The sequence below is a fragment of the Alligator mississippiensis genome, chromosome 13 (genome assembly GCF_030867095.1).
Source record: "Alligator mississippiensis isolate rAllMis1 chromosome 13, rAllMis1, whole genome shotgun sequence".
NCBI classification, from domain to species: domain Eukaryota; kingdom Metazoa; phylum Chordata; order Crocodylia; family Alligatoridae; genus Alligator; species Alligator mississippiensis.
Genome location: NC_081836.1, coordinates 58,030,107 through 58,053,906, shown reverse-complemented (window position 1 = coordinate 58,053,906; position 23,800 = coordinate 58,030,107). Strand labels below are relative to the sequence as shown.

The 23,800-nt window shown below is 56.9% G+C and overlaps 3 protein-coding genes across 12 annotated transcripts in view; all 3 read right to left on the bottom strand.

Annotated features, from left to right (window-relative positions):
• Positions 1–122: 122 nt before the first annotated feature.
• On the bottom strand, positions 123–4,228 carry TEX47 (testis expressed 47). The gene is made up of 7 exons (XM_006268443.4): positions 4,078–4,228; positions 3,913–3,982; positions 3,083–3,186; positions 2,593–2,657; positions 1,645–1,846; positions 1,001–1,160; positions 123–403 (listed from the first exon to the last, which is right to left on the bottom strand). Exons 1-7 carry the CDS (start codon positions 4,198–4,200, stop codon positions 366–368), a joined length of 762 nt encoding a protein of 253 aa, XP_006268505.1. The 5' UTR covers positions 4,201–4,228; the 3' UTR covers positions 123–365.
• A 198-nt stretch (positions 4,229–4,426) lies between these two features.
• Positions 4,427–23,634, bottom strand: SLC5A11 (solute carrier family 5 member 11). 4 transcript variants are annotated; one of them, XM_014597832.3, is made up of 18 exons: positions 21,765–23,633; positions 21,484–21,595; positions 18,658–18,766; positions 14,945–15,127; positions 14,504–14,575; positions 13,721–13,825; positions 13,164–13,223; positions 12,275–12,379; positions 11,464–11,569; positions 10,910–10,990; positions 10,245–10,450; positions 9,675–9,810; positions 8,863–8,970; positions 7,983–8,133; positions 7,363–7,531; positions 6,684–6,899; positions 5,855–6,017; positions 4,427–4,749 (listed from the first exon to the last, which is right to left on the bottom strand). In XM_014597832.3, exons 4-18 carry the CDS (start codon positions 15,080–15,082, stop codon positions 4,529–4,531), a joined length of 2,037 nt encoding a protein of 678 aa, XP_014453318.1. In that variant the 5' UTR covers positions 15,083–15,127; positions 18,658–18,766; positions 21,484–21,595; positions 21,765–23,633; the 3' UTR covers positions 4,427–4,528. The 4 variants fall into 4 exon arrangements, with proteins under 4 accessions (XP_014453318.1, XP_019341020.1, XP_059572253.1 ...); XM_019485475.2 differs by lacking the exons at positions 21,484–21,595; positions 21,765–23,633 and adding an exon at positions 20,281–20,656; XM_019485476.2 differs by lacking the exon at positions 4,427–4,749 and having other exon boundaries at positions 5,861–6,017; positions 6,670–6,899; positions 21,765–23,634.
• Positions 21,910–23,800, bottom strand: part of GRID2IP (Grid2 interacting protein) — a 70,653-nt gene continuing 68,762 nt past the window's right edge. For all 7 annotated transcript variants that reach the window (XM_059716266.1, XM_059716264.1, XM_019485465.2 and 4 more), the window contains one exon: positions 21,910–23,748. In XM_059716266.1, the coding sequence (XP_059572249.1) occupies positions 23,677–23,748 (72 nt within the window). In that variant the 3' untranslated portion in view covers positions 21,910–23,676. The remainder of the gene's footprint in view (positions 23,749–23,800) is intronic.

Sequence of the window (23,800 nt, the reverse complement as noted above, 5' to 3'; positions counted from 1 at the left end):
TGCTCGGCAGGAGCATAGCAACGGTTCCTGAATATGCTGACTCACGTTATCCAAGTGTAAGATTCAGAGCTAGATTCCACCTTGGCATAACTCCTGCACAAAGGGTCATTAATTCCACGCCATGGTTTAAAAGTCTCTCTTTATTTGCATGCACTTTGGCAGACGATCAACAGGTGACTTGCACTGAAGGCCTCCTGACTCCTTCCCATGTACTTCCATGCCGATACCAGGAGGCTAAGGAGAGTACCCCTCTTCTACCGTGTGTCCAATCTCCACGCTGGCTGTGTGTTCTTCAGCGCTCCTTTGTTTCTATGACTACATGCTCAAATGCTAAGGAAGAATGCTTTGGGTAGGGTCTGGTGTGTCTAGGCAAACAGATGACCAGGGGTAGGCCACACGGTTTCTGTGAGAGGGGAAAATGAAAGCTGAAGCACTTAAAGGAAGCCAATATTCCCCCAAGCAGCTGAGTGATCCCTCTAAAGCCAAACTCTTCCAGCCATCTACCTAGCTGTCTTAGCTCGCCTGAAAGAAGTGGGATGTGCCATGGTCCTCAGCCCTGTACACAGCTGGTGCTTCATGTGTGTACGGCAGGCTGAAACCACACTGTGTTTGGAGCACCTTCAGGGGCACGTTCGCCTCTGCTCAGCCTGAGCAGGCTGGTGGCACGAAGGGAGGCTCAAGGCCCTTTCTATAATGGGCACAGACCTGCATTCTTCTCATGCCGGAGGGAACATGTCATTTTTGTACCTACAGGACAAGGGGGATGTCTGCAGAGGAGCTGTTTAAAAGGATGATGATAACTTGCCCCAGCCACTACCGGGGGGGCAGGGGGAATAGCCAGCTGAGAGACTCCGGTTACTGAGTCAAATACTGGAAGATTCTTTAACTTTTATTGTATACTCTTCCTGGACATTCAACCCTGTACTTTGGCTCAGTAGATAAATGCTATCCTGTTGCCACAGATAAGTTGCTTCTACTCTTAACTGCGGTGATAATGTACCTGAGTCCATGGCTGGCTGTAAAGGGTCCTTATACATTTTCAGGAACTCCTCTGGACTCAAACAGTCCTTGGCATTACACAAGTAGTTAATGGTCTCTGCTGGGATTAGGAGGTTGGGTACAAGTGTGTGTAGGTTGTTGCCCAATGCCTTGCTGCTAACCTTCGTGGTAGAGAGAGAATACTTCAGCGTCACATTCGGCATTAGTAGAAAAATACTGCCTGACGCTACCCAGCAATGTGCCCAGCACAGTACAGCGGGTTTTATTGCCCCTCTCTGTTTACCCTTTAACAGGGATGTGCGCCTTAGAATGGACTGATTGACAACTCTATAAATGGCCAATTAAGTCTTTAAGTTCAGGAGAAAAACGTCTATGGTCTTTGACTCGAGTTAATATATTACTTAATGGACTACAAGTTATAACTTATTTCAACACCCAGGTAATGTAGTTTGGAAGAGTTTAAAAACCGATGTCACAGGCCTTCATTTCTCCATCCCTACACAGCTGCTAGATTTTGTCACTAAGTGCACATGTGCTAACGGGTACTGGCTCACTTGCATTAATGGAAGCTAAAAGCAAGTACACTTAAAAAAGGCCTCATACCACTGCCTTCAGTTTTACCCTTTAGATCCATTTAAATGTCACCTTAAATGTCTTTGAAATGTAGGCGCCCAGTTTCAGCAGGAGAGTAAGGCACTCGGTGACAACCTCTTCTGTAGACTGCGATTGTGTCACATCTTCCAGGTATGTCACAGGCGGAGTCACCATGGTGACATACCACTGCAGGAACAGCTTGGTTGGGATGTTATGTGACACCACTAAAATCTTAATTTCCTGTAGCAAAGCACTGATGGTAAAGCATTAGTCTGATTGTTCTGCACAACGAGGTGTTACCTACTGTGTGTTCGGGGAAACTTACTGCTAATACTATGGTATTTTCCCCAGCTCTGTTTTCCTGATTTCCTTACCCCATCACAACTTAATCTGATAGGAGGATAATTACATGTTGTTCTTCATTTTGGAAAGAAGCTAGGACTTGGAGGATACAATACTGTGTGTTAGTAGAACAAGGAGCATATACAGACGTGTGATGGGAGCTAGTTACAAAACGAAGAAGCCTGAGAGGTGATTTTTCTCACCACATCAATCTGCAGTCCCCCCCCCCCACTTATTTTATGCATCACCTTCTTTTTGAAACAAGATACAGAAATTGCACTGAAATCATGTGTTAGGACTTGCTGTTCTCTGAATTATGAAGGCTTCTGCTTAAAAACTAAAATCCAAGGCATATTGGAGAGAGCAAGTCCAAGGGGCTTGCCAGTTGTCTAAAGGTACTGTCATTCTCCTAGTTTCTCCATGTGGCAGGGAGAACGAGAAAAGGAGCGCGTGGCACCAGAAGGGTGAAAGGGGGTTAAATAGAGATGTTGGACTTTAACGAGGAAAGTACTATAGGCTAAGAGAGATTTCATCGATATCGTGATCTGTCTGGCCTTTGCTAGAAAGAAACGCTGACTGGGTCAAGTTTTATTATAATCATACCAGAAGCTCATGCTGTCCCTAGAGGAAGCGCCCTGCCCGTTGGGATACGCTTACCTAGGACCTTGACTTCGGAGAGAAGCTAAATCGTGGAGGATACGATAGATTGTGCCACTGGAGGACTGCAAGGGAAGACGGAGCTGTTACAAACAAACTAGACCCAAGTGACGAACGTGTATAAAATGACTGGTCAGCTCTCGCTGGTCTATGACTGGCATCCCCTCCGGCTCAGCCTTTGGTGAGGAGATCGTTGCCCTGGACTCCAGGAAGGATGTGTCCAGGCCCCGAAGGCAAGCTCACAAACCGGGGTAATTGCTGGAGTGGAATGGGATGGTCCTTGGTGTTCTGGTCGCGAACACCACCACATCCACTGAAAGGCCTCAGGCCTTGCATTTCAACCCTGGTGCGGGCTCGGAAGTTTAGCGGTCACCCTTGACACCCCATTCACAGGAGCCCGAGGTTCGCGCACGCGAATCAAGGTTGTGGCCTTCTCTGCGGGAGGCGCTGGGCTGCAGGATATAGTAACGCTGAGATCTCCTTAACCTACCTCTACGATATGAAGAATGGAGTTGGGGTAAAGCAGCAGCAGACCCGAGACGGGCTCTCCGAGGTGGTATTTCAATATGTTCTGAAACAGCCTTTCATGGTAACCTTATTTGAAAAGCAAAGACTGGATAAATGGTTATCCTATGGGAACGGATCTCGACCTCAGCAAGGCAGCCAGCATCGGGCTTGGCCATAGCACGGTGCACCAAAAACACTCGGTTCTCACTGTCCGAAGCATACAAATGGCCCCAAATTCCCTTTATCATGCGTGCTTAGTGCTTAGCTGTGTAACTAGTGGGTTTTAATGAGGAAGCACCCAAGGCCCTCCGGAGCTGAGCGTGCTTAGGAAACGCTGGGAGAAGAATCCTTGCCCCCGCCTGTTGCTGGAGCAGCACCTCCGCTCCTCCAGCGGACCATCTGCTGCCCAGCTCGCGGCGGGCTCCCGGACGCTGTCCCCTTGCGCAGGCGGCTCTCCCTGCTCCGCCTCCACGCCTTCGGGGACAAACAGGGCGGACAAGGCCCCGCGCTGCCAGGGGGAGCCCCGACCACGTGCCAGCACGTGGACAGCCACGCGCATGCGCAATGCGACCGTGAAGGAAGGGTAGGCGCCGGGCAGCGTGGCATGCGCAGCATAGAAGCGAGGGAAACGGTTGGCACCGGGCAGCTGGGCGCACGCGCAGTAGCAGCCGCGGGGGGGGGTGCGGTCCGCTTAGCGCATGCGCCACAACTGGCTTTGAGGGGCGGTTGGGATCCGGGCAGCTCTGCGCATGCGCGGTAACGGTCGCGAGGGGCCCGGGCACCCCCGCGCATGCGCGGTAACGGCGCGTGTACCTGTGACCTCGCCGCCGTCGGCGCCCTCAGGCAGCCTGGCCACGAAGAAGAGCCGGTGCAGCAGGAACTTCTGCGCGGAGACAAGCGCCGGGGGCTCCGCGGGCGGCCGGGACAGGCTTCCCACCGCGCGCCCCCCTCACCCCACCCCCCGGAGCCCCCCGGCACCTTGAGCTGCGCCCGTCGCCGCTCCTCCAGCGCGCCCAGCAGCGTGCTCCGCGGCAGCAGCGTCGGCACGAGCGACGGGGCTCGGCCCGAGGCCTTGCGCAGCGCCAGGTGGGCGCCCGACATGGCGGCGCCCCTCTTGGCCGCACCATAGAGCGGGGCGCAGGGCGCTCTGGCACCTCGTCTCGATGGTCGCACCCCCCAGGCGGGGCGGGGCGGGGCCGGCGGCCACGTGCGCAGCAGCCGCGTGCCCGGGCGAGAAGGCCAGCCTCTGGGTGCAGGCTGCCAAGCCCTTCGCCAGCCAGCGCCAAGGCTCTGGGCGTCCCCCCACAGCACACCAGGAAGGATCACAGACTGTGTCACCTCTTCGTTAATAATGATTACTATTTACACCCATCTAAACAGGAAGGCCTGGGATTACATGATGGTGTCCCTGGCATCCTGTGGCGAAGCACTAGGCATAGTAGCCCCAGAGAAAGATCCCGGCACACGTGCAGAGGATCAGGTTCACGTTCAGGACGTGTTTCACCAGCGGGTCCTCGTGCAGGGCAGCCACAACCGGCTCGGGCTTGGTGGGAGCTGCATCCTCGGGGGAGCGCTCATGTTGGCTCTCCATCCCGCAGAGCCACAGGAAGATCCTCATCGCCTTGGAGTGCCTTTTGGTGCGGGCAGCGCCTAGAGCGATAGCAAACAGTGAGGCGTGAAGTCCGTGTGGGGGACGAGCCTTGAACACCAGCACTCCTGAACACGTCACTTGAACACTGCCACATACACACCCAGGCTGCAGCTCCTCACGTGAGGAACGTGTGAGCCACCGAGATCTAGGGGACTCCTCCAGCGGGTTCTGCTTATCCCTGCGGTCCCGTTCCTGCCCTGGAGGTCTAAGTTCAACACCTGCAGCCCCAGTGTTTCACAGGACACTACCCATCACCCATATCAGCTGGTGCCCGTCAGTTCCCATTGCTCTGCAGTGCTCTCACCTCTCCTGGACTAGCGCGCTGCTTACTCCAAGCCCCAGGCTTGTGGCTGCAGGTTCCCCGAGCCCCGTTACGGGGGAGGACGTGCAGCTGGATGACAAGCGGGGAATGCTGGGGCCCAGCACACGGGAGGGAGCTGGAATGCCAGTTGCAGCAAGCCGGCCCCCTCTGCTCTCTGGGCTAACTCCTTGCCCCTCTTCCCGCTGCTTTTGTTGCATGTAAAGGAACCTGCAGCCACAAAGGCTGGAAAGCTACTGAAACGAGCCCAGGCTTTCCACACCTGTGACGGTCATCATCTCTAAAGTGTGAGAAATGCAGGCTTGGGTGACGTGTCTGAGCCCAATGCAGGCAAGGAAAACATGCCAACAAAAATGGCAAGCCCTCCTTCACTGCCCCCTGAGAGCGCAGCTCGGACTTCTCTGCTTTCCCTGATGCGAGAGCTGGTCTGAAGCTACCACTGGATCAGAAGTGGGCTTTCAGGAAAATGCTTGCAGTTTTGCTCCCGGTTTTCAGCTCTCCCATCCCATGGGCAGTTCAACCCCTAACACTAGTGCGCACCATTTTCAGTGCCCTGTCCCTGTCCAGCTCCCTGTTTGATAGCAAGCACATGCCATGCTATCAAGAGGTGTGGGTGAAACATAAACCCCCGATCTACAGTCTTAGCAGGTAAAAGGCTTTTAGTATCCTGGAGACAAGCAAGCTGAAAGATACCACAGGAGTCATTTAATGCTTCCTGCCTTTCTGAAGTGCCCGGGGTTAGGTTTAACTGCAGTGGCTGCTGTGGGGAGCAATGGGGCACTCACTTGCGTTGTCGCTGGGAATGCTTTCAGAAGCGACGCTGAAATCCATCGGGACAGCTGGACGCTCAGCTTTGCCTCCTCCACTTACAGCATCAGGAAAAGAGCCACCAGCTGCAGCTTTCGTGGGTGGTGGATCCCAGCGGGTGGACCAGGTAAGACGACTGATCTGGTGGCAGGAAGAGGGGTGTTATACAAAGTGGTTTTAAGGGGATGCATCAGCTCAGAGGGGTGGCACCGTTTAGAAAGTCTCAGGGCTGAGTTCTGGTCTGACACCCAAGCCGCACTCAGAGCTGCTGACATCAGTAACCACAGGGACAATTATTAGTGCCACAGCTCTGCTCCCGTGGGATAACCTCACGTGGCAGGTGACCCCATTTCCCCAGGCCTGCAACCTGTGCCCGGTTCTGCAGGGCTCTTCCTTTTGCATTATCTGGGCTATGGCACCGTGATGCAGGGCCAGTCCCTGGTGGAGGCAGGTGCCTCTGTTTGCCTGGTGAGATTTGACCTGTATCAAGCAGGATGGGTTATGTGTGGGATCTAGCCAAGCGGTTCTGTGAGGAACTAGCCAGGAGCTCATCAAGGAGACACCCAATGCCTAAACTATTTGGGGGAAGGGGCAGATCCGTCACAGATGAAGTGAGACGTGTTGGGGCTGTGACTTCACAGGACAGGGAGGCTGTCCGGACCATGGCCCTGTTGTGGTATCACGGTGTTCCCACATGCAAAGGATGCGTGAAGACTCCCGTCCCACATTGCTGACACACGTGTGACCTGGGACGTTCCCACACAACTGTGAGAGAGGAGCAAAAGGCACCTACGGGGGGTGACGCACCATTTCCTCGGAAGGGGGGTCTGTGAGCAGGCTCACGACCGTGGCCGTGATGGTGGTGATGGCAGCGAGGATCATGGAGAAGTAGAGGTAGTGCACGTATTTCACCACAGCCGGTCTGGTGTCCGGCTGGCTGCACTGCGGCTGGGGGTAGATGAAGTCCAGCACCATCCGAATGAGGCCCAGCAGCAGCCCCACCACCAGGCCCCAGAACGCGCCCTGGGGAGCAAAGATCATGGGAACAGGAAGCACATGTTGGCATGCTGTCTGTGCACAGCGCCCAGGCCCAGCACCTTCCTTGCTGCTCTGTCCAGGTGGGAAGGGAAGGGAGCCTGGTTGGCCCAACCACTATGTCTTCCTCCTCATGCTGGTGTTGTGCACACACAACTGCCCTACCCCAGCCAGTGTCCTGCTGATGGAGATGAACCAGGCAGAGGCTCTATCCCCTCATGCTGCCATCTCATTGGGTGCCCAGGAGGAGCAGGGCAGTGGTGTGGGGTGGGTGCACTTCCTGGCACCTCCCATCAGGGTAAGGCCTTCCCCAGCCCCCCAGGTGGTGCAGGTAGGCACTGTCATACTGCAGGTGCTGTGCTGTGGGTGCACCAAGCCCCTGCCCCTCTGGCTACCCTGAGGGAGGCTAAGCTGAGCTCCCAGCACACACCGCAGGGCACCGGGGTAATACCTTCTCATTTGTCCTCTTCCAGAAGCAGCCCAGGATGAAAACCATGGCCACTGGGGGCTGCAGGTAGGAGCTGATGGACTGGATGTAGATGAAGAGCTGCCCCCCCTGGCTGGCCTGCACCAGCGGGATCCACAGGATGGAGACCACGACAAGCATCAGCACAAACACCCTGCCCAGGAAAGCCAGTCACTGCCCCTTCTCCTCCAGCCGCTGCTTGAGCAATTCCCCCTCCGCCCCATCTTAGCACGATGGTGCTCTCCAGGGCTCAGCTCTTGGTCATCTGGTCCGTGGGCTATCTGGCTCATTTCCTCTCCTTTCTCAGCCAAGTCCAGCCTCTCACAGATGCCACCTCTACATGGTCTGTGCTGGCGCTGTGACCTCACCACGCCTCAGCTCTGCCATGTCTGACATCAGTTGATGGGGCCAGATTCCTGCCCAAGACCCTTGGAAGGAGCCCGTGACTGTGGCTGTTCAGCAGAACGTGCCCTGAGCCAGAAGGGCCTGAGTCTGCTCCCCTTTGTTCCTAGGTCCCACCAGGACAGACGGGAGCCATGGGAACCTCTCCAGGCCCCAGCCCCACTTGCCCACCCCACAGCCTGCTGGGCTGCACTGGGCCCTACCTGCCGACAACCATGAGCTCCCACTCCGAGGAGCGGGGCCGGAAGTGGCGCCACAGGTCGATGGTGAAGATGGTGCTGGAGCTGTTGAAGATGGACGTCAGGGAGGACATGAGGGCCGCGATCATCACTGACATCATCAGGCCCCGGAGCCCTACAGACCAAGGTAGGGGCACCTGTCTCATTGCTGCCCATGGAAAGCAGCCTGAGCCCAGCTCCCCTCTCGGGGGACAGGCCCCTCTGACAGCCAACTGCTGCAAGCTCCTGAGCTCGACCCTTTGTGCTGAAGGCAGCAGCCTCCAGTGCCCCGGGCAGCCACCAGCCCCCCAGCCCAAAAAAGCTTATCCCTCTCTACCCTTATGGCTGCCCTAGTCCCCTCCAGGGGGGCACAGGCTTTCCTCTGCCCTGCCTGCTGGGTGACTGAGAGGCACGTGAGCTACAAGTAGGGGACAGGCCCCGTCTGCCCACTCCTGTGTGGACAGTGATTGTGCTCCCTGGAGGCTCCAAACACCCAGACACTATGGTGATGGTCACAGCCATGGCCCTCGCCCTCTAGGGAACCAGTCATGCCCAGTGGCATACACACACTTTCCATGTGCTGGAACCAGGCGCCCCAACAGGAGGATAATGGACAGGGCTGGCAGGGGCTCCTGGGACCGTCAGGTCAAAGCATCCATACAATACCAGATGCAGGAGCCACCGGGGTAACTCCTGTTTGTACCATGACCTCCTTCATAACATCTCGTCTTGGCTTAGAAATCACCTGTGCTGGAGAGTCCCCGACAGCCCCGATCGGCCTCTCAGTGGCCAACTCCCCTCGCCATGACATTGGTGCCGTAGGCCTAGCTTCACACCTGTCCGTCCTCATGAACAAGCTTCTTACCTAGGGGCAGGAGCTCGATGACCAGCTTGGGGTAGGCGATGTCAGAGCAGCCGGACGGGTTGCCACAGATTTGCTTGCAGACCTCTGGATCTGCACAAGCCACCAGATCTGTGAGAGATTGGGGAGGGGACAGCAATCAGGAGCTGTGAGGAACGAGTCCTGCCAAGTGATAAGCAGAGGATGGTGTGGGCCTGCCCTTCTGGGTAGAGGAGCACGTGGAGCACTGGGCATTCCCCTTCCTCAGCTCCCAGGGGTGTAAACAGCCCTCATCCAAAATGTGCTGCACAGCCAGCTTGCCTCATGCCCTGTCTCCTTCCCTGTGACCGCTGTCTTGCCTGAAGTGAATGGCACGTGCTGACAAGGGCAGGCCTGTGTGTAGCCAAGCCCTGGGCACCGTCAGGGGGCTAGTGGCCCAAGGCTGTCTCTTTCCTCAGTGCTGCAGACCTGGGCTCCAGGCCCAAAGAGAGCAGCATCGGGAGCTGAGTTAGTACAGGGAGCCCCGGTGGCTTGAGACATGCCTCGGTAAGGAAGGGGTCTGGTTCCCAGGAGCAAGTGAGGAGCAGACTAACAAATCCACTAGAAGGAAAAAATAGTTACTGCCATCCACTCCAAGCTTCCCATATTTGACTGCATCAGGGTATGACCAGGTCTGTGACCTGTAAGGAAATCTCTGGGGTGAATAGCACCCTTCTGCTCCTGGCACTTGAGCCATCACAGCCTTTTTGTTTGTTCTGCAGGGCCTGTCCCCTGGGTGCCGCGTAGCCACTGCAGTCCATGATGACAGACCTGGACACATCTCCCTCAGCTCTTACCTGGGAAGAGGATCCGGCTGATCATGCCTGGCATCACCATCATGAAGAGGGGCAAGATCTTCAGGTAGGAGGTCATCAGTGAGCCTCCTTTGGCATGAGAGAGGTTCTTAGCAGCCAGGGACCTTTGGACGATGACCTGTGAATCAGGAGGACAGTTTTGTTCAGCGTCTGGTGGCAAGTGGAAAGAGTAACAAGGTGGTAGGATGTGGGTTTCTGTGTCCAGCTGCCCCCTGGCTCTGGGAGCCCAAGACGATCTGGCTGTCAGTGGCAGGAGATAATGAGCAACCAGGCCATTAGTATCATTAAGCAGAGAGAAGGATGTGAGGGCATGTGGGTTCACGCCAGCCCCTTCTATTGGGGATTTGTGTGGTGCACATTTCACTCCTGTGTTCTGACGGTCTGAAAGCAGTCAGCTACATGCTGCCGGGGGGTCAGTGGCGCCGGATTTGGGTTTGAAGTCACCAGATTCCCAGTCAACCTGGGTTCTGTCCCAAGCCTGGGGCTGTTCTGAATCTTGGCTGGCCTCACAGCATATCTAAAGGTTATATTATCCAACAAGCCGTGACCTACCTGATCTGTACACCAGTACCAAAGGGACGGGATGGTCATTCCAACCAGAACGCCCGGCCAGGGGAGGTCAGAGGTGACAGGGTCTCGGAAAATATGGAAGGCATCGTCTCGTGGCAAGCCACAGCTGCTGTTTGCCTTGTGGCTGATGGCAATGGCACTGAAGTATTTGGCTTGCAGAGCTTCAATCCCACCAACCTTAGCAAAGCCTAAAAGAGGGCACAGGAAGCAGATGCTGCATTGCCCACAAAAGCTTGTGCCTTGCAGAACAAGCTAGTCTTTATGGTGCAACCCTGCCCTGCCTTCAGCCTGACTTCAGACTACCATGACTACCTGCCTCCCCAGGTATGTTAGTGGAATTGGACCCAGACTGGCAATCACAGTTTATATGTCATTAGTTACTGGTCGAGAGGTTTGGATGGCTCTGGTATGGTATTGGTATGGTATTTTCAGGTGAAGACCACGGCTTTCCATTTAATATTTTCATGGAGCACCTATGCATTTTTCCCCCATTGGGAATGATCACGGTATGACTGGCAAGCCCAGCTGTTCTCCTGAGAATATCAGAACCAATGAAGCGGGTTGCTCTGCTCTGTTTGCCCGGGTTCAGGCTGGGAGCCTGGGCGTTGTCAGGTGGAGGCCCTCCCGGCTCCCTGGCGCATACTCACTGAAACCCATGAGCGTTAGCGCCCCGATCAGCATGATGAAGGTCTGCAGGGCATCCGTGTAGATCACAGCTGCCAGGCCACCTGATGGGAGAGCAGAAGAGATGAGTCATGGGGAATGGGGCTGTTTTGAGCAGTGACGGCTCCTGCACTGCCAAAGGGGGCTGCCAAGCTCTCCAGCCCCCAGGCTTGGCGTGACATGCCTCAAAGATGTGGCTTGTTCTGACTAGTGGGAGCACCGAGACCAGCTCCCTGGGGACATTTGCCTGAAATTGCTCATGGGCTGAACTGAAAGAGGCAGCCTTGGGCAGCCCATTTGGGCACCAAGGGATGATACTGGCACATGCTCACATACTCTATCCTCTTTCGGGGCTTTGCCTGGCTTGGCTGCTGGAAAGGGCAAGCACCTTTCATTAGCTCTGGCACGATCAACAGTGAGACATGCAGGGAGCCAAGCAAGCACGGTGCCAGCGCGGGGCATCCTGTGCACCTGGGCAAGGAGGGGGGCTGTGGCGCAGTGCTATGTCCTGTCTGGGGTCTGCGGTGTGGAGACGCACCTGCTACCGTGTACACTGCTGTGATGGCCAGCAGACCCGTGACTGCCACGTAGAGGTCCCAGTGCAGCGCCTGCTGGATGAACAGGGCCCCCGCATACATGTCCACCTAATGGCAGAGAGAGTGAGTGTCATCACAAGTGAGCCCAGCAGGGTGCAGTGGGTGCCAAGCTGCCTGCCTTTTTACTCCCTTCTGGCTGCCTCTTTTCCATCAATTTTCAGAGCAGCTTTCCCTGGGGCACATCTCTCTCCAGTGCGGCCTCACCTCCTCCCCTTGCTACCTCTCCCACCTGCCCCCATCCATGGTCAGCTTCAAGGGTGCAGCCAGGCACAACTGAGCCCTGGACTCAGAGGACAAATACCTGCCGGAGTTTTCTCATTTGGCCCAACCCCCCCCCCCCTCCATGGGGTAGTTAATTAGTAGCCAGCAAGGTGTTGCACAAGGGTTGATTAAATTATTTATTGAAAGTCCTGAGAGCAGTAAATCACTGGAGACAGCAGGCTCCTGGCTCGCACCTTCCAGTCTATCCTGCTGACACTGGGGTCGCGTCTGAACATGCCAGGACCTGGGCAGTTACCCTGGTGCAGGGATTGAACACCAGACATTCACGGGAACTAGGGAGGTGTGAGCCATTCTCACCATGCTCCCCTGCTCCTGCAGTACATCCTACTGCTCCCTCCTGTGCCCCCTCCGGAGCTTTTGCTGCCCTCCTTGCAGGATGTCTCCAGGGCCAAGCCCCACCTGTATTTCTCAGCGCCAACAGCCACCTCCCAAGACCATTCGCCTCAGCTGCCTTCCCCTACCCTCACTTACAGAGATCTTGGTGAAGATGTAGATGAACAAGTAGAGAACCGCCAGGAAGATCTGGATCCTTTTGCCTCCGAAGCGGCGCCTCAAGTACTCGGGCATGGTGGTGACCTGCGTGGATGGAGAGACTGCCAGAGGAGGGGCCATGCGGCAGCTCTCTCAGTGGCAGAGGCTGGGCAGAGGGTCCCATCTGGTGGCTCTGTTGGCATTGGGCTGCATGTGCCTCAGTATCATGGGCTCTTGGGCACTGAACAGCACCGGTGTCTTGCCACTCGGGTCTGGCACATGGGCCAATGCAGCCACTTGCAGATGGCAATAACAATGTCCGCTTCCCCACCAGTGCTGTGAGAGCTCTGCCTGCTCTATCCTCTGCTTCCTCTGGGCTCTGTGAGCCCCCTGGGCCAGGAGTGCTGAGCCCTAGAGCTCTGGCTTTGCTACCCAGGTGATCACCTGTACTGGTAAAACCATTTGTGCCAGTGGCTTGGCCTTGTCTGTCTCAAGCACCCTGCAATTCCTCCTTCCATTCCTGTGTCAGGGATGTGCCACTTCCCCTGAGCTCAGGTGTCTGTTCCCAAGGGGGAGCACTTAATTTTGGCAGGGAAACATAGCGTCCAGGGATCCAGGCAAGGGCCAGGCCACCCCTTCCTCATCCCCCCTCTTACCTGGGCAGTCCCAACTTCCTGCAAGGAGTTTCCTGACTCCCCTCCCTAGGGAGAGCCCCTGGATATGACCTGCTGACTGTCACTGGGTGAGCAGAGCAGACCCGTGAGTGAGTGAAGGGGACACAGCTTCTGCAGGAGCTTTGCCTGAAGCACCGGCCTTCCTAACTGAACCTGTGCACTGAACAAGAGGGTTGCAAAGGCAACTGCTGCACCCAGCCCAGCTGTATACTCACCCCTGCTGCTATGTAAATCGGAAGGAATAGCCAGGCCAGCACCAAGACGCAGAACATGCCCTGCGAAGGAAGGGGAGATGCAGGTCAGAGGGGCTGGCAGTGCTGGGGTCAGATGGCTCCTTCGCACACATGCCTCCACATGTGAGTGTGTGTCTGGGCCTCTGCCCAGCTGTCACAGAGGCTCCATGGAGCCAGCACCTGGCCATGGTTCTCCAGCTTCTCTTGGAGGGCTCTGGGCATCTGGAGTTGGGGACTGGACTCCAGACCAGGGGAGGAACTGTTGGATCCAGCACAGTGACAAGACAGCGCTGCCGCCACCACAGCCTGTGCAGCAGGAGTGTATTGATCTGAGCTGCTTTGGAAGCACAGTACAGCCGGGCAGGACCCTAACTCAGAGCGCAGCCCAATGGACCCACACCTCCCAGCTTCTTCATGCCTCATCCTCAGACAGCACGAGCAGAGCATCCTCCAGCAGAGGGGTGGAGAGCGGCTCGGTGGTGCCACCTGGCAGGATCTAGATGGGACCCCACACTCCCGAGAGCCACGGCCACACTCACGTTCCACTCGTAGGCTGTAGCAGCGATACCCGAGGCTGCCCCCGATCCTGCCAGGCCAATGAAATGCCCACTGCCCACGTTGCTGGCAAACAGGGAGGCACCCACCTGCAGGGGAAGAGGGAGTCAGGACCATGTCTTCCAAGGGGAATAGGCCTCAGACCAAGGGTACCCTTGGGTAAGCTTCATCCAAACCACTCACACAATCACGCCAGCTCCAGGGCCCGGGCTTCACCTTCCTGCAGCCCAAGGTAGTGAAATCCTGCTGTCCCTTGCTGCCTTTCCTCCCCTCTTCCCTGCCTGCTTTACTCTCCCAGGCACCTCTGCCCAGCATCCTTCCTTCCCTCAGGGCCTGTTGCTCATCCCAAGATTTGCTCCAGAGCTCCCTGCTTCTGATTCAGCAGGGTGTTCCCATCAGCAGGGCGTTTTCTGCTTCCGTCTTTCACAGGGACAGAAACAGGCCTGGAGTTTCCTCCTGCCTGCAACCAGGGCATCACCATCCTTGCCTCCGCACTGGGAGCCCCTCAGACAAGCAAAGGGGCCCTGTGGGAATGGGCGGAGCAGCCCAGGATGCCAGGGCACCAGCTGGGTGTTCCCTCCCAGAGACCCGTCCACCCCAGGCTTTGCAAATTCCAGCTCAAGACTGGAGGAAAGCGCTGAGCCTAGCCAGGGAGCTGAGCACCAGGGAAGCAAGCGGCACACTCTGATCCTCGGGTCTGCAATACGCTGGCATCCTCTCAGCAGAGGGATCCCACAGGACGCAAGCACCACCCAGGCAACACTTACGGGCCACCACACCATGTCCCCACCAGCCAGGAAGTAGCCCTTCACTGTGTTCCTCTGGGTCTTCCACATGGACTGGGGAGGAAAGACAGGGCAAGAACGTCAGACCCCCGTGCACGTGGCCCTAGCACCCTGCAAGCCCAGTGCCCTGTTGCCAACAGGCTCGCTCCAGATCCATGAGGAGCGTGAGCCAATGATGGTACAAAGCAACATGTCTTCTGACATCCACTGCATCCTGGGTAACGCTGATCAGGTTGGGACCAGACTCTCAGCCCTGGAGTCCCCCATGCATTGACTTCTCCAGCACAGCCTGTGGGATGCCGTGGCTGGGGCTGCAGCCATTTCTATCCAGGCTGGCTGAAGCCACACTGGAGACCTGACGTGAGCCAGGCACAGATGGACTGTGCCAGCGCAGCCAGGAGACCTGCAGAAGCACTGCCTTACCCACAGCCCGACGGCCAGGACGAAGAGGAAGTACAGGACGAGGACAGCGATGTCTACGGCTTCCAGTGTGTGCTGAGGAAACGCATCCGACGTGGGCATGACGGAGGTGCCAGGCGGAGTGTTGTGGGGGCTCTCCATGGCTGCTGGTCAGGGCGGCACTCCTCTCCCTCCAGGTGCATTTATCTGGAGAAGAGCAGGCTCGATGTTACCGGGAGATACGCAGCTCTGTGCTGAGCGCCCCGCGGGGCCTGGGCACCCTGGCTGTGGCCGGGATTCTGCTCAGGTCAGTGCTGCAGGGGAGACGGTTGCATTCAGCTGTGTCCAGGGATCCCCGTCACTGCCATGGAGCAGCTGGAGACTGAGCCAAGGAGGGCGGCTCGGGCAGTCTGGTCAGTGAAGCCAGCAGTGCGGGGGGAGCAGTGGAAATTTTCCTGCCTGACCCTCTTAAGGGCTGGGCCAGGCCCAGAGGAGCCAGCTCGAATCACCTCACTGGCAAGCCCAAACTCCTGGCTCTGAGAACCAACCCCTCCACATAGCACCCAGCATGAGGAGGCTTGGCAGCCTCGCGCCAAGCAGAGAGTACAAACCCTCAGCCCTGGGCAGGGCATGGAGGTCCCGGGGCAAACTCTGCCTGAGCAGCTGATGTAAGAACAGCCTGGGCAGGGTGTGCAGGGACCAGCTGGAGTCCTGCAGAGGGGTCAGAGGGCTGCACTGCTGGCTCCTAACCAGGGGCTTCCTGCCCCAAGCAGAGCGGGACCCCGCATCCCCAGGGCACTTGCAGCAAGGGGAAATGGGGCCAACTTCGTTAGTTCTCTTTTATGAGCCTGTTCTTCCCAGCCTGGCTGCAGGGTGGCACGCAGGGCACTGGCTGGGCTGAGCAGCCCAAGTGCCCTGCTGGTGCCCTGTGCAGCTAGGGCACAGATGCTTCCCTCGGAGAGAGCCTGGGGGCTGGGAGTCAGTACCCGTTGTCTCCAAGGGAAACACCTGTTGCAGGACAGGTCCCAGGTGAGTGGCTCCGGCAGCCGCAGCCAGGGAGTGTCCCCCCCTTCCCACCACCGTGCCTCCTTCAGTTTGAGAGGGGGCACTGAGCCAGGTCCCCCTGGCTCCCACCAGCATCTCGCTGTCCAGTGCTGCCCTGAAAAACCTTTACCACTCCTGCCCCTGGTGTGCACAGAGGTGGTTCCCTGGGACACGGCTCTGGTTCAGCGGCTCACTCACTGTGTCATAGCCCCTCAGGGGGCTGGGCTGGGCTGGGGGCAGCTCCGGGGCTTCGGTGACAGCCTGGTCAGGGTGGGGGCATTTGCTGCTCCTTGCTCCCTTGGCACTCGCTGACAGACAGGCAGGTGCCTTGGGCACTTGCAGCACAGCCCTCGTGCTTCTACCCAAAGAAGGAGGGGCGGGGGAGCCTGCCCCCCCCAAGGGACCTGAGACTGAGCTGCACCCTGCTCCTGCAGGTCTGCGGGGCGGCGTCTGCCTGCTGCTGCCCTGGCAGTGGCACGGAGCAGCCGGGAGCAAGGAGCAGACAAACAAGTTCTCCCACAGGATGTCCCAGCCCCCTCCAGGAAGCTTGAGCTGGGACAGCCCCTTCTCCATGGGTGTTTACTGCACTTCCATCACCAGCCTCACCGGGTGGCCAACATGGGATGAATTAGCATCGCCAGGAAACAGCTCTGGCCAGCAGCTGCCAGCTCCGGACAGCCTACAGGCCAGACACAGCTTGCCTGTGGGGCACAGCTTGTCCCTGCACCTGCATAGGGCAGGCTCCCAGGAGCTCATCTAATGCCCTCATGTGTGGAGCCAACACTGCAGATGGACCAGGATGACAGCACGGCCTTCCCCGCTTTGCAGTGGACAGGGCGGCTGGGTGGCCAGCCCCTGCATCTGCCATGCCCGTCTGGAGGCCAGCCCTGTGGCACGCTGCATCAAGGAGCTTTGACTGTACACCTGGAAGAGGTGGGGGCGAGTCCCCTTGGGAGCTACGATCCAGTGCCTGTCCTCAGAGCGGCACATCTGGACGTGCTGTACTTGGTGCTGCTGGCGCCTGGCATTTCTGCAGCTGCTTCCACCCCTCACCACAGCCCCAGGCCCAAGCGAAGCTTGGTCCCCTTGGTCCGCCATCCGATCTGGAGCTCTGGACCGGGTTTCCGCCTCGATCTGGCCGAAGCTTCGGCGCCATCTCGGAGATCTGGCCATAGGGTATAATGGGGAATCAATGAAATATCTATAACATTATTTCTCGTCCGATTTGGATGAAACTTGCAGGGATGGTAGCCTCTGATGAGCGCATGAAACCTGCCAAGTTTCAGGAAGATTGGTACAGGGGTTTGGGGGGAACTGTACCCCCAATTCTTGAAAGCCAAACTCCTGTCACGGCTGTGTGTCACACCACAGCGGGGTGAAAACTGCAGGGGTGGTGGCTCTTACTGAGGCCACAAAGCCTGCCAGCCGTGGAGGAGATCGGTGCAGGGGAGTCCGGGGCCCTGCACCCCTAGCTGCTGACAGACAAAACTCGTGCCAAGACTGTGTCTGTCTTGGGGCAGTTGATTGTCTGTATTGATCCTTTCCTCTCCTTAGCCTGGTTTTGTAGGTGCTAATTGCTGCTCGTTATGCAGTAGCTAGGTCCTGTGTATTGAGCTGGTCCCCAAGTCCCTGGTCCCAGAGTGAATCATGATTGATCGATTGGTAGCTGGGAACAGAGCAGCTCAGCAGCCAGGCCTGCAGCGGGGTCTCCCCTCGCCGCCCCAACACAGACACAGTCAGTCCCACAGCGCCCATGGCACCAGTTTTGCTTGTCTGCAGCTTGCGGGGCAGTTCCCCCCAAACCCCTGCACCGATCTTCTTGAAACTTGGCAGGCTTCATCCTCTCTGCAGAGTCTACCACCCCTGAAAATTTCATCCAACTCGGACAAAAAACAAAGTTATAGATATTTTATTGTTTCCCCGTTATACCCTATGGCCGGATCTCCAAGGCGGCTCTGAAGCTCTTCGGGAGCTCCGAACCGCTTCGGGAAGCCGAATGAGGCCAGCGCTTCGACCCGGACGTGCTGCTTTGGGCCCCGAAGTGTCCGAAGCTTCTCCAGATCTGAAGCTCTGTCCGAAGCCTCACACAGCCCTATAGTGCCTGCTGCAGGCGCTCAACCATGTGGAGGGCTAAACCCTGTGCGCTGGGGTTGCTTCCTGCCTCTCCTGAAGCATGTGCAGGTCTAGGTTGCAACACCTGTACAGTGCACAGCAGCAACAGGAGGGAGTTACCTTCCCAGAGGAGACTGTGGTTAAACAGGTACTGGTCTGTTGGCAGGATCCCCTGGCCGGCCTGGCAGGGCACGAGGGGCATAGGCAGCTCTGCTGCTGCTGGTTGTCAGCGCTTGCTGTGCCTGGGGCCAGTGGAAAGTTTGCCTGTGTTGTGAATTCAGGTCACAGCCTGGTCTCCCTTGGCTCCCTTGGCATGAGCGGCAGCGCTCCGCTAGGCAGGGGCTTGGAGGGGACGACATCCGTGGCATCAGAATGAGCCAGCCCTGCATCAATGGTCCCAGCCGAGGTGGCTGCCCACGTGGTCCCTGACACCAGGGGGATTGTATTGTTCCTGTGGCTTCTCACGCAGGATTTTTTAAGCCTTCCCTGGGCTGCACAGGGCTAGTGAAGCCTGGAGCAGAACCGAACCTGCCAGGATCCCCGGAGTTCCCAAGTGCAAGGTAGAAGCTGAGGGCACTTACTGCGTCCAGCCAGGTCTCATTCTGCTCCCCTGCGCGCGGCACCAGCAGCCTCCTGCCAGCCGACAGCACGGCTTAAATATTGCCAGGGAATTGGGCTTTGCCAGCGAAGCTGTGAACGGTGTCACAAGGGATGAGAAGGAAAGTTTATGGGCAAAGTTAAACTAATTGGCCTCCCCCACCCCCTAGCTGCTCTCTGTGTCCCTGGCTCCTCTGGTGAGAAATGTGTTCTTGCTGTCACGGCCCATGGTCAAACTCCAAAGTGTGCCATTCACTTAAGCAATCATTCCAGCTAAAGGGGAAGCAAGTGGCAGAGAGGGAAGTGCCCTGCTACCCCACCTGCCACCTCCCCACCCTCTTGGAGAGCTGAGATTGCAATTTGCCCCCCGGCCCTGGAGCTGTACAGAGCAGAGCCAAGCCCCGTCTCCCTTTGTCCCAGCCCCAGGGGCTCTTATCCCAACCCCAGGTATTTGTTTCGCACCCGGGGCCCAGCCTGAATCCAGACCTGCGCTCCCAGCCCGAGCGTATGAGAAACACATGAAGTGAGGCACCCATGTCAGATAGGAAACGGACAATAGAGGGAGCAGACCCCTCCTAGGGGAGGAGGCATCAGAGCAGGGGGCACGGCATATCTCTCTGAGACCAGCAGCACCAGTCACGTGCCAATCGCATCTGGCTGGGCACTGCCCAGGAATGCTTGCCTCTGCCATGCTCAGCCTGGTGTCAGGTGAGCTGATCGCCAGCCCTAGCCCACGCTTTCAGGGTGTTTAAGACACTGGCATGCCTCCAGTCACGTGGCTAGCCCAGGCACGACCTGCTTCCAGGTGCTGGGGTTTTTCGCTAGGATTTCAGTCTGTTTCCTTCTCTCTGGGTATTTTTACCAGTCTTTCAGCTGACCTGGCCTCGCTTCTGCTTTGGCTGGGGGCGACCTCCCCTGCCAGCAGGGAATGGAGCCACTGAGATGCCAGCCATCTCATGGCTTGGCCTTGCAGTGAACTTCCCCAGGGACCTGTCATCGGCTGCAGCTGAATAGAAGTGTCTTGTCCTGCCTGTTGTCAGTGTGAGCTCCCCCCTCCCTGGGTCCCAGGAGCATTGTGGTTTTGCCAAAGTTTTCAGAACAACTGGTTCCCCTCCCAGCGCCCCGGCTACTAGAACCAGGAGCCAGGTTGCAAACTCTGTGTCTGTTGGCTTCGTTTTCTAGGCCTAGAGGTCCAAGCAGGGACAAGCGGAGCACACTCCAAGGCTCAGAGTCCTGGGGGTCAAGGGAGTAAGATGAGCCCAGGATTTTGTGCCCCATCTGAGGACTTTTAGAAGCAACTCATAGCTTTGACTGCCTGGAGCAGGCAACACTGGAATGCACTCTCTACCCTGCTCAGTACCAGTGATCGTCTAGAAGCACGGCTGTGACCAGCGACAGACAGGCCCTGGGAAGGCTCAGGGTTGCCATCCAGACACCTGCCAGTACTTGGTGCTTGTGCACGGCCATCAGCCCCTGCAGCCCAGAAACACCTGGGACAGCGGTTTTGGCTGGGACTTCCATCTGTCTACGCAGGTTCCCCCGTGGCACCCACCCACACAGCATCACCGCACGAGCCACCAGGAACAGAGCGAGGCACTTGGACTCACTTTGAGATACATCAAGCCAAGCTGAAGGGCTGGTTCCTGGCTGGGGCTGAGCTGCTGCTGTTCTGCCTCAGCCTGGCAGCCTGTCGGGGCAGGTTCAGGCCCAGCTCTGCTGGGACTCCATTAGGGCTTTTCGCCGTCTTTCCAGCATTTCCTTGCTTCTCGTGGGAACCAGCACAAAGCTAAGTGCCAGCCAGATTTGCTTCATTTACAGCATGCCCAGCAATGGCTTGGGGATGATTTTGTTGCTTGCGTGGGAGGGAGACGATGTCTTCCAGGCTGTGCCAGGCCAGGAAGGAGCCCTGGTCGCTTCGTGGTGCCCAGGGTGGTCATGAGGCTGCCTCCTGCATTCAGTGTTTCCTTCCCAAGGCCATGCGCACTGATGAATGAGTGAGTGAGTGGCAGGGCTGGGCACAAGCTGTTAACCATTAATGGCCCAAGGCTCAAGGGGCAATGCTCAAATTATGCTGCTTTTGTCTATGTGGAGTGTGGGGCGTATCCATGAAGCAGCGAATGATTTCAAGGAAAGGTGAGGTATATTGTGCTGAGTCCTCGTAAGCAATTTAACCGGGGAACAGAATCACCGCAGAGCTGGCCCCAGGTTGGCATGCTCAATGGCACTCTGCAGGTTGCCTTCGCTGGGCCTGTGCTCGTTAATTCAGGCTACTGCTCTACGGTCTGGACTGTCACGTTGTCTGAGCCAGCTGTGAATGGCTCAGAGCTTTGGGGAGGAAGATACATCTGCCTGAACTGCCTGTGGCACAGAGCGCCATCCCACGGAGTGGGTTTTATCCCTGGCACTTCGTGAAACCGTTAGGCCTGTGCTAAGGCCTCACTGAGCCAGGCTTAGCACAAACCTTTGCAAACAGGCAAAACTAGCAAGAGCAAAAGACCCCGGGCTGGTATGACGAGAGATCAGTCACCCTTTCTTCCCTGCTAGCGGAAATGCAGCTAGTGCTGTGGAAGAGAAAGCCCCCGGGGAATGCAAACCCTGCCAAAAATCACTCTGGAGAGGAATGCAGGCTACTGGCTCCTGCCCACACCAAACATTTGCTTTTGAGGACTGCAGCACGGCCAGCGCTATTTTAAACTCCGTGTGCTGCCCTAAGACCTGATTCACAGGGAGCCTCCCTCCGACTTACGCAATTAGCCCTTCTGTTTCGCTGTTGCCATTGAGATGGTAAAACAAGTTAAACCTCTGCCTACCTGGGCACTTATCTCTCAGGGGAATAAGAAGAGCTGTGTGAAAGACTCGGTCTTAAGATGTGCTGCCGCAGCATGGCCAACCACAGAAACTCACCACACCTTCTCTGTAAGGCTGTTGTGGAAAACAAGGGTGTGTTATAAAGCAGGGTTTACATCAGATGGACTTCGCTGTAGGTGGGAGGCAGAAGGCAATAGCTTTATTTTGGGGGGTAGGGAGGGTTTGTGCAGAGGCTGACCTGTGGATATACACAGACTCCTTATATCAAATCATGTAACCGTACCTCTGAAGTTCTGGGTCTTTGAAAATATTCACGTAAAAATACCATCTGGGAACAAAGGGATCGGAGTCCTAGCTCTTCAGTAAAGTTACAACAGGGAGCAACAACTATGTACAGCATTTTCATTAGTGACCGGTTCAAAAGAGCCTCAAGTGGTTTAAATATTTAATGTGTCCTTAAAAAAAAAAAAAAGGAGAGAGAGATCAGCTGGACACAGTCTGCAGCATCTGAAACGAAGAACAGAGGAGATACGTACACATTGCCCTATCGTCGTCAATCAAGGAAAAAGACAGACAGGCCTGAGCATCTGGTAATATGATGCTGAAAGCTACCTGGCACTTAAACGGAGAACACTGGTGGAAGTATACATCACTGTCTACAGCAGGGCTTTAAAAAAATACTGAAAACAAAGGGCTGGATGTTGATAAGGTCTCCTGTAAATAATGCACCGGTTGGTGAGTCCGTGCTGTTGGCGGACGCTGCAACGGGACTTTTGCTCTGGCGTTCAGCGAGGAGAGGTGTTTGGATGAGGGGTGTTACCTAAGCCGGGGCTGCTGCTGGAGCGTTTCGTGGAGTGGGATGTCAGAGCACGTCATGTTGGAAAGGCAACAAATGTGTTTTGCACAGAGTAATGCCTCGCAATGTTAACGCACTGGTGGGTCACTGCTGCCAGGACTGCAGCAAGCTGTGCTGCCGAGGCACATGCGCTGACCATGGGAGTGGCATAGAGCTCTAGTCCCAGGGCAACATCCCAGATGTAATTACATTTACATATGGAATAATCAGAAGCCGTGGGGACAGTAGTGTGTGTGGGTCTGGAGTGCACAGGCCAGGCGGGCTCTGTCACAGATGTTCCCCGGGGGACTGCAGCACCTTGGGAAGCAGCTCAAAGGTAGAGCACCCATTGCATTTCCTGCTAGACTCCCTGGCTGGTCTCAGACGCTACAAGGCAGATCTTCCGCTGCTGAAAGGCAACCCAGGGGTTTGCACTTTCCTTGGAGGCATCAAAATGCTCAGTGTACTGTGTCTTCCAGGCAAGTCTGTGTGGAGCTGAAGCGGAAGATATTACCTTCCGAGCGAGCCATCAGGACCCGCCAGTCACAGGCACAGGCCTAAGCAAAGAGCACGTGCATTTTGGGAGAGGGCAGGGAGATGGAATCAGATGGGATCTGTGTTCGGGAGCTCAACAGCTCTGCCATGCACAGCTCTGGAAACTGATTTCCTTCCATCCTCCCTAAGCCAAAGGGTTGAACCCTGACACGCTGGCTCAGCCTGACGCAGGACTGGGTGCGTGCCACTGCAGGGGTGCAAGGGGCTGGCAGTGCAGAGGGGGGTCAGAGAAGGGGGTTGGCCTGACTTGTCAGGAGCCACTGGCAGTTCCTGGGGAAGCCCATTCCAGCAGGGTCTGAGCCTGCCCAGGGCAGGGCAAGCCTGACTCTGCTCTCATTCAGCCCACCGGTCCAGGCGTGGGGTGCAGTGCCAGAGAGCCTGGTCCTGGCTGCACAGGGTGGGGAGGAAGGACCTGTGTGTACCTGCAGTGGAAGTCCTGGGCAAGGAGCGTTTGTGACTGCCAGGACAGGCTGAGCATGAAAGCTAGAGAGGGGTTCTGGTAGCCTGATGTGCCTGAATGCCTGATGAGGGAACACACTGGGGACGTGGCTGCTCAAGAAGGAGACCGTGGAGGGAGGGCTAGCACAGCGCTTCTGCCGCAGCTCAGCCCTGGGTGCGCCCCAGTGCCCAGCCCTCGATTCACCTGCAGTGCTGCTTTACTGTCCCTGTTAGCACAGATCAGCCCCTCCCCCTGGGGCCACCGTTCTGGTCTTGGCTCCTGCCCCCTATTTACAGCCCAACACCATGGGAACCGATTGCACTTGGTTGGCAATGAAGCGTTGTCCCTCGGGTCGCCACCAGCCCATCACCAGGCGAGGGGGGAGGTCATCCTGGGACTGCGTTGGCTCTCGCCCACCTGCACGTCCCCCAGCGCCCGCTGCAGGGAGAGAAGAACAAAGGAAGTGGGACATCAGCAACAGCCGGCTCTG

What these genes read in the sequence shown, in the direction of transcription:
- TEX47 (XM_006268443.4), bottom strand. Translation starts at nt 4,200, where the DNA reads ATGTCGGGCGCCCACCTGGCGCTGCGCAAGGCCTCGGGCCGAGCCCCG. An exon ending in GGCGACGGGCGCAGCTCAAG is followed by an intron (nt 3,983 to 4,077) that starts GTGCCGGGGGGC and finishes GTCTCCGCGCAG; the next exon opens with AAGTTCCTGCTGCACCGGCT. An exon ending in CGACGGCGGCGAGGTCACAG is followed by an intron (nt 3,187 to 3,912) that starts GTACACGCGCCG and finishes TTTTCAAATAAG; the next exon opens with GTTACCATGAAAGGCTGTTT.
- SLC5A11 (XM_014597832.3), bottom strand. Translation starts at nt 15,082, where the DNA reads ATGGAGAGCCCCCACAACACTCCGCCTGGCACCTCCGTCATGCCCACG. An exon ending in GGGACATGGTGTGGTGGCCC is followed by an intron (nt 13,826 to 14,503) that starts GTAAGTGTTGCC and finishes CTTCCCCTGCAG; the next exon opens with GTGGGTGCCTCCCTGTTTGC. An exon ending in GCTAACGCTCATGGGTTTCA is followed by an intron (nt 10,451 to 10,909) that starts GTGAGTATGCGC and finishes GCCCTCTTTTAG; the next exon opens with GCTTTGCTAAGGTTGGTGGG.